The sequence below is a fragment of the Myotis lucifugus genome, unplaced genomic scaffold, assembly GCF_000147115.1.
Source record: "Myotis lucifugus unplaced genomic scaffold, Myoluc2.0 scaffold_6419, whole genome shotgun sequence".
Lineage (NCBI taxonomy): Eukaryota > Metazoa > Chordata > Mammalia > Chiroptera > Vespertilionidae > Myotis > Myotis lucifugus.
Window position 1 is genome coordinate 1 of NW_005877467.1, and position 8,634 is coordinate 8,634.

At 59.9% G+C, this 8,634-nt stretch overlaps 1 protein-coding gene and 1 non-coding gene across 2 annotated transcripts; one reads left to right on the forward strand and one right to left on the reverse strand.

The window, feature by feature from the left end:
• Positions 1–748: 748 nt before the first annotated feature.
• Positions 749–8,630, reverse strand: LOC102418875 (SH3 domain-binding protein 1; the record flags this gene model as incomplete). The annotated part of the gene is made up of 14 exons (XM_006109150.3): positions 749–903; positions 2,005–2,085; positions 2,165–2,246; positions 2,580–2,691; positions 3,400–3,545; positions 4,001–4,091; positions 4,238–4,306; positions 4,685–4,829; positions 5,315–5,391; positions 5,485–5,596; positions 5,902–5,978; positions 7,099–7,203; positions 7,433–7,481; positions 8,620–8,630. Coding segments are annotated over 14 exons (1,278 nt in total), but the record flags the coding sequence as incomplete, so codon positions are not given.
• On the forward strand, positions 1,541–1,644 carry LOC111824770. Its single transcript, XR_002827840.1, has one exon. It is a non-coding gene; the product is annotated as a U6 spliceosomal RNA (small nuclear RNA).
• Positions 8,631–8,634: the final 4 nt, after the last annotated feature.

Consider the following 8,634-nt stretch of genomic DNA (forward strand, 5'->3'; position numbering starts at 1 on the left):
CCACTTAGCAAGTCTCAGTGGCCCCCACTCTGCCTGGCCCGTGCTGGCCGCTGGGAGCACAGGACCAATCCGTCACATCCGGTCCCTGTTCTCAAAAGCTCACAGACACTGTGGACGGCAAACATGTCGCTCACACACCAAACTTCCCGTCCTTCACACACGACGGGCATCGCCAGTCGGTCCCGGCAGCTCTCCCCACTTCTTGGATCGAGGCAGCCTCGACCAAGGAGCTGCATTCAGCAAATGAACGGCACCCTTTGCCCTCCACGGCCCCGGCACTGGCTGGGCGGGGGGAGGCGGGGGGCGCTGGTGGAGACCCTGAAAGCTAAGGCCTGCTCCTTCTGTCTAAAGACATCAACTTCAACGTGTCTGGCCAGGTGAACAGTCATGACCTCTCACATACAAGAGCACTTTACAGTTCATACAGCATTCCTCCACCCATCACCGCACTGAATTCCCACAGCCCCAGTCCTCGGGCTTTGTGTAATTTCTAATTTACAGATGAGGAAATGGAGGTCGAGAGAGGGTCTTACTAAGGAAGGTGGAGGAGGGGCTAGAACCAGATCTCGGGCTCCCAGCCTTCCCAGCACCCCATTACTGCCATTACCCAGAATGCTATCTCCAAAGCCCTGTGGGTCCGGGATCCCTTTGGGCTGCTCTTCGTGGAGCCTTGAGAATAAGAGCTGCTCAACCCATTCCAAGGAGGAGGAAACCGAGGCCCAGGAGAAAGGCAAGCAGCAGGTCGTTGGGGTGGGGGCTGCCACCTCCCCCTACCACGGCTCTCACCCTTCTTTCTCCGGGGGCCACAGCAGGTTGGGCCCCAGGACGATGGCAATGTTGCTGGGTGTCATCTTGTTCACCTCCTGATCCTCGGCCAGACGTGCCAGGAACTTCATCAGGTACCTGGGGGGACAGGAGATGGGCTGGGGCCCGGGCGGGGCAGGGGCGACCAACACCCATCAACGTCCCCCAAGACGGAGCCTTTCCCGGCCTGGGGTTGCCAAAGTGTGGCCAAGGCAGCACACAGGCTGGTTAAACATTTCTGATAGTTAAATTAGCTGACCTACTGAGCGCCACCTACGTGTCAGGCGCTGAGCTAAGTTGAGCATCTATGGGGTTGTTATGCATTTTCTAGCTCAGGCACTGAGAGGCCAATTTGCCTGCTCAGGGCCACACAGTCACAGAGGTGGGATTTGAAGCCAGGTGGTGTGGCTTCAAAGGTTCAAAGTGTGTGTTTAGTTCAGTGTCTAGTATTAAAAATATGGTGCTGCTCAGTGACTGAGTGTCAACCTATGGATCAGGAGGGCTGCGGGGGTCCGAGGCCATCGTCTGCTTGAGGCGCTTCAGCACCGAGGCCACAGCAGTTTGATTCCTGGCCAGGGCACAGGCCCAGGTTGGGAGCTCAATCCCCAGTAGGGGGCGTGGAGGAGGCAGCTGATCAATGGTTCTCTCTCGTCATTGATGTTTCTGTCCCTCTCTCCCTCTCCCTCTCTGAAATCAATTAAAAAATATATACATCTTAAAAAATATGACTAGTACCGTGCTTGCTTCCCCAGCACATAAGCTAAAATTGGAACAGCACAGAGATTAGCATGGCCTCCGCGCAAGGATGACACGCAAATTCGTGAAGTGTTCCATATTTAAAACAAAAAATAATAGAAGAATAAAAATATGACTAGTACATCTAAGCTGTGTTTTCAGAAATACAGTGGTTCTCAACCTTCTGGCCCTTTAAATACAGTTCCTCACGTTGTGACCCAACCATAAAATTATTTTTGTTGCTACTTCATAACTGTAATGTTGCTACTGTTATGAATCATAACGTAAATATCTGATATGCAGGATGGTCTTAGGTGACCCCTGTGAAAGGGTCGTTCGACCGCCAAAGGGGTTGCGACCCACAGGTTGAGAACCACTGGCTTAGAACAAGGAGGTAGGACTCAAACCCAGGCCCCAGAGTCCTGCAGGGCCTGGCTTCGAGGGCCGGGGTGGGCTTGGGCTCACCTGAGGTTACTGAAGTTCTCCTGGGGCAGGCGGCTGCATACCTCCTGGAGGGCCTCCAGCCGGGCTCTGGGCTCCTTCAGGCTGGGGAGGGAACAGCCCAGGTGAGCCAGCCCAGGGTGGCACCTCTACAGCCTCCTCTCCCCACAACCCCCCACCTCACCTGGCTGCCTTCATCCAATCGTCATAGAGGTCAAAGGTCATCAGGGGCTCGGGCAGCTCCCGCAGATAGGACTTGAGGGCACCTGAAGTGGTGGTGTGAGCTCAGAGGCAGCCCAGGGCTCCACCTTCACCCCAGTACCCAGCTCTCTCCATCTGTGAGGGGCCTCTGGTCCTTGTTCATACTAACATGTGTAAGTCTATCATTTCTTGGGCCGTTTAGAGAAAATGATGAAGGCTAGTGATCTTGTTCTCAGAAAAGCGTACATACACTTCAGGGGGTTCATCACAAACCCCGCTTTCAGGACCCCTATGTTTTCTGGGCAGATTATCAGGCCTTAAAGCAAACGATCATGGGATCATTTCAGGCAGCTGTGGTGAAGGGAGGTGGGGAAGGGGCCCACCCTTGGAGCAGGTACCTGCTACGGCGTGGGGGTCAGAGCAGAACTCCTGCAGGTTGCGGGGGTCCGAGGCCATCGTCTGCTTGAGGCGCTTCAGCACCGAGGCCCCAGCGGCGAGACGGAAGAGGCCCTGGGGCGTGAGAGGGACCATGTAGGGTCACGGAGGGGTGGGTGGGACAGGACACCCTGGCTGGAGGGCCCTGCGTCACTCATGGCTTGGGGCAGGTGGCTGGCCCTCACTGGCCCTGTGTCCCCACTGGCCTGGCAGGCAGAGTGGACACCAGGGTCCTTGGATCCTCTCAACGCGCAGGCCTTGGATTCGGAGCAAGGGGGAGTCTGGGAGGGGCTGGGGCAAGTCGTGGGGAGACAGGCGTCTGGTTAGGGGAGGAAGGGAGAAAGGAGGCCCCGCAGGATGTGCGGAAGCCTGCCTTTGAGTAGTTCCACCTCCTAAGGGTCTGTCCTCGGGAAAAGAGCTGATGGACTAGCAGCACTGAGGTGCAAAGGACGGATGAGGGCAGGTGCAGCAATGACTTCACTGCCACCTGCTCATGTGCTGCTGGGCACGTCTACCTCTTGATCTCCGTCTCCCCTTGTAAAATGGAGCCACTGAGGCTTCCTTGCCAGGGTTACTGGGATCATTAGTTCCTCGGTGCAAAAGGCTTACAGCCTGGACCACATGAGCGTCGCTAAGCGGGTGGTATCACATCAGCAACAGAAGGCCATGCCTTCTCCCAGGATCTGCTCTAAGGGCAGATGACGGGCACAGCCTGCAGCAGGGGGAGGTCTGGGACAGGAGGTGGCCCCGTTGCTCCACCCCACCTGCCCCAGTGGGTCCCACCTCTTCCTTCACGCCCTCAGAGAGCAGCATCAGGACGCAGGCCTCGATGGGCAGGGCGATGTCTCGGCCCAGCTCTTGCAGGTGAGCTCCCAGTGACACCCCATACACCCTGGAGAAGGGGGCGGCCATCATCGAAGGGGAGGGCTCTGCAGGGACAAGATGGATCAGCGGCCCAGGGTCCTTCCACTCACAGGCAGCCAGGAGCACCCCCAGACATCCTTAAGTGACTGCGGCTTTGGCTAACGGTGCCACCTCCCACCCAGCCACCCAGCCACACACCCTGAAACCATCCCACACATCTCTCAAATCTGCCCACTTCCACTGCTTCCAACCAGCCCAGGCGCCATCACTTCCCTTCTGCCTCGTAACAGGTCTCCTGGCTCCAGTCCTGCACCACCCACCCCACCCCACCCTCCACCCTCCACCCTCCACCCTCCACCCTCCATGCAGCAATCTCTCCACCACAAATCTAATCACGCCCTCCCCTGCTCAGAGCCATCTGTGGCTCCCTACTGCCTTTCAGGGATAGAGTGCAAGCTTCTTAACATGCCTGAGCCCGTGGGGGTCAGGAGTGTGGGGTCAGGGCTATCTGTGTCCTCACCTGCTTGGCTGTGGTTCTCCTTCAGCTCGGCTAGGGCTGTGTCCAGCGAGCTCAGAGACTTGCGATGGTAATCGGCCTGAATCTCCATGAGCTGTGGGGACAGCGGGGAGTGAGGGAAGCCGAGCCTACCTCTACGAGAGTAGACCCTTCTCTCCCACTGGCTCACAGGGGGCCTCGGTGGCCTCTGGCTCTGGCGTCACCAGAGCTCTGGGTGGCTGGAGCCCAGTCTGGACTCACGTTTATGAAGTAGTTGGCGTATGAGTCCTCCTTGGTGGCAAAGTGGTACAGGTCAGCCAAGTACTCGTCCTTGGAGACAGAGGGGGGAGGGCTTATATCAGTGAGGCTGGGGCCCAGGGGTGCGGTGAGGCTCAGGGGGGCTAGTAACTTGCTCAAGCTGTGCGCGGAGGGTCCCAGCCAGCTCTCCGCTCTCTGCCAAGGTTTGCATTGGGGACAGCCCACGGGAAATTCTTTGAACTCCTGAGGGGCTTTTGCAGCTTCCAGTCCTCACCTTTGAGTCCCCGTACCCTAGCACAGTGCCTTGTGTCAGGCACCATTCATACATTCACTCACTTAGCACACACACCAAGACCTGGGTGAACCCCAGCTCTTTCCTCATCTATGAAATGAGAACAGTGCCCACCCCGCCACCCCCACCCATCCCGGGAACCGCAAGTGCCCCCTCACCTTGCACTGCTCCACCTTCCTCTTCAGCTCCTCCTCCTCCTCCTTCAGTGTCTCCACCTTGTTGGCCGTGGTGGTGTGGCCGTAACTGCCTGGGCCTCCACCCAGGCCCTGACCGCTGCCTGAGTTCTTAGCTGCCTGGCTGAGCCTGGGGATGATCCCAAGGTGGAGTGGTCACTGTCCCCATCGCATGTCCAGAGTCAAGTGTCCCTTTCATGTGCGTGACCACAGGATTTTGGGATTTATAGGTGCAAATCCCAGAGCTCCACTGGGCCTGGGCCATGAGTGCTCGGGGGCGCCACCTGGTGGTAGGCTTGGTGGTCACAACCATCCAACTCCAGAGTAGAAGGTTGGGGCCTTCCTGCCATCCAGGGATCCCCTGGGATTGTTTATGACTGTCTTAGGCTTTGGGGTCACTGCAGCTGGCATAAGCACGTGCACACACACATGCACAGAGACACCCTTACATGTACCCTCACATATGTGTTCCTAGGACCAGGCGTGCACACCAGTACACACTCCGCACCCAGGGGCCCTGCATTGTCCTCTATTATGGGAAGGGCCTCGGAGCCCTGTGGCCACCTCTGTGGGCCGACCTAGGCATGGGCCCCACCCAGACGCTGTGGCTCCCACCTGCTCTTGAGGGTATTCCAGTCGGACACCAGCTTCTGCAGGCTTTTCTTGTGCTTGAGGATGGCTGGCAGCTCCTCCTAGGGCAGGCATGGGGGGGGGGGGGAGGGATGAGTGGGCTGGGGAGGTGGGAGCTAGAGACTGGGGAAGCTGCGGGCAGGGGTAGGGGTCACCTCACTCAGCCTGTTGAGTGGCTGCAGGACATCCCTCTCCAAGGTCATCTCAAACTCGGCCAGGATGCGAGCCAGCTGGTTCTGAATGGCACAGCTCATCTCCAAGGCCTTCCTGTGGACACAGCACCCAGTGGACCCAGGCTCCCACAGCCCCGCTCCCCAATCTAGAAAGACTAGGTGGGGCTTCCTTCCTCCCCATCGCCTCCTGCCCCTTCGATCTCTCCTTCATCCTTCAGCCCAACACCTCCCAGGCCTGGCTAGGGCGCCCTCCCTGACCTGGACTCTGTCCTCAGCCCAGACACTCCCCCTACCTAGTCATCCTTCCACTGTGGCTGCCCTCCCTGCCCGGACCCCCTCCCAGCCCAGATCCCTCCTTGGCCTCTCCAGGTGAGAGCCGAGGCCTCTGCCCGTGCTCACCCCATGCTGGAGTCAGGGTCCAGCTCCTTGAAGCTCTCGGCCATCGTGGTGGACAGAGCCATGAGGGGAAGCTTCTTCTGCAGGGAGGGGCAGGGCGCTGTGAGCATGAGTGCCTGTGCCGCCCACTGGGCCTCCCTTCACCCTCTCAGAGTGTCCCTGGGGGGCAGAACCCCACCGAGGCACTGGGCTTGGAGGTGGGAGGAGGGAACCCAGGAGGGCCACGGTCACAGGTGAGAGTGGAAGCAGGATGATGACAAGGCACGGTGGGGTGACCTCTCCTTGGGGCCATGGAAAGAGCTCCTATCTCACTGGGGCCCCTTTCCCATTCCCAGAAGCCACTTGAAGGGGGTGGAGGGAGGGACCAAATCCCATTACAGACTAGAAAACTAAGAACAGAGGCCACGGGCCTGCCAAGGTCACACAGTTGGAGGGAGCGTGGAGGAGCTGGAAACAGGCCTCCAAGTGGCTCTCCCCCGCCCCGGGCACAGGTGGCTGCTACGGCCACCGTGACACGCAAACCCTCCATGCTCCCATGGCCCCCCTTTCCCCAGAGCTCTGGCTACACTGAATTGTTGACTGACCCATTCCCACCTGGGGTTACAGGCAGCACCAGCTTTGGTCACGAGGTTCAGGGTTCAAATCTCAGTTTGGCCACTGACTAGCTTGGGTGGCCTTGCGTGAGCCTCGTTACCTCTGTAAGTCTCCATTTCCTCATCTGCACAAGAGCTTTAATTAGCAGCCTCCTCCTTCCATTGTCAGCATTGAGCAAGGCATTGCCCTGACACATCTTAGCAACACACTAACAGTAACCAGTCCATAAATGCTGCTGTTGGTGAATACCAGTGAGTATCGCTCAAAATCCAGCTCAAATGCCACTTCCTTCAAGAAGCCCTCACAGATTGCCCCAGTTGAGAGGGCCTGCTCCATTCTAAGGGCTGATTGGACAAGGAAGTTCAGGTGCAGTCAGAAATCTGGCTCTGGCTCAGGGGATTGGTGCAGAGGGGGGCGGGGTCAAGAAGGGATGGGGCAGACATAGGGCCTCATGAGCGGGGTGCCCAGGGGCCTTGGGAAAGAGCAGTCTTCACCCCCTTGGGGCCAGAGGCTCAGACTGGCAGGGAGACCCCAGCCCCTGACATCACTCCCCCCTTGGACAGGGGTGTCTTAGCTAGGCCCCTCCTCCCTGGGACCCCCACTCACCACCCGCTTGTCCATATCCGACCCGCTCTGGCCCTGCAGACAGGCCTGCAGTCGCTTGTGGACATTGTGGGCTGCTCGCTTGGCTGGCTCCAGCCGCTGCTCCACCTGGGAGGGGCACGGGGTTACAGATCCCGGGAGGTTACTGCCCCCCTCCCCACTGCCCTGTTCTTTCCCAGAGCAGGATCCCCTTTCCTCTTCCCTCCTCCTGGGGACCCTAAGGCCCACAGCTTGGGGAATGACTCAACCGAGGCCCCCAACAGGCGTCCCTGCCCGGCCCTCTGGTGACAGCCTGCATGGACCTGCCTTGCCACCCGCAGCTGGCCCAGGCATGTACCTGCTGGAGGTCCTCACCCAGGAACTCGGCAGTCTCCGTCTCCGGGGTGCTGATGGAGGGAGGGTGGGAGGGGGGAGAGCTTCTGCTGAGCTGGCCCAGATTAGGACCCCCTGCCCCCCCCCAACAGAGCACCTGAACCCCAGGTGCTTCCAGCACCCCTCCCAGTTGGGGCCCGCCCTGGGTGGCCCGCCTGCCTTATCCCAGTCAGAGCACATTCCATGGGGATAGCAATAGGATACATGGCTTTTCCTCCTCCGCCCAGGGCTGAGTCCCGAGAGAGGGCGGATGAAACCAAAGGGGAGCCTGGGGGAGCCACCCAGAGCCCAGCCTCTCTCTTCTGCTGACCTGAGGAGAGGAGGCCTGGGCTGGCCCCAGGAACGGGAAGTGTGTGGGCTCGGGCTCTTGGGCTGTCAGTCACACAGGACTCTGGACTGTGGTGGTGGGCAGGCCCTGGGCCCCCGCCCGGGACACATGGGGACACAGCCCCAGCACAAGGTGGCCTGGCTGCCCGGGCCCACACAGGCACCCGGGTTGTGTGAGACGAGAACCAGGTCTCTGGGCACCCCGTCCCCTCCCCTGGGCCCAGAGATGGGAAACACCCAATGCAGGGGGAAGAGGAGAGAAGACAGGCCAGGGGAGCTCCCCAAACTTCCCGGCCACCACTCCACCAGCCGGGGGCTGGGGAACAGGGAGGCCGGGCGCCGTTTCCACCTGAGGCTGGGAAAGCAGAAGCAGGACAGAGAAGCGGGCCTCCGGCTGGGGGAGTGGGGCACACGGCGGGACAGGAACAGGCTCTTCCCACCAGCCAGGGCCGTCTCCTCCCCTCCCCCGAGGTCTGGGGCCCTGACCGCCCCTCCCCCACCAGACAACCAGAGACGGCTGTCCCCATTGCTCAGAGGGGACAAGTGAGACCAGGGAGGCGCGTTCACTCTGAGGTCTATGGAGGCAGAGGAGAGACTCAGCATCTCCGATCCTCCCTGCACCCCTCTCTAGTGGGGGGGTGCCCCTTCCCTCAAAAGCCAGCGCCTTTCCCTCTTGCTCTAGCTGGGAGGTGGGGTGACGTTCGGAGGGGAGGGGGGTGGCAGGGCTCTGGTTAGTCAGAGGTCCAGCTGCCTCCCGCTCCTCCCCCTTCCCTCGGGTCCAGCGGGGGTGAGCGCGGGGCTGGAGGGCACAGGGTGGACACTCACCGTCCCAGACTGCCC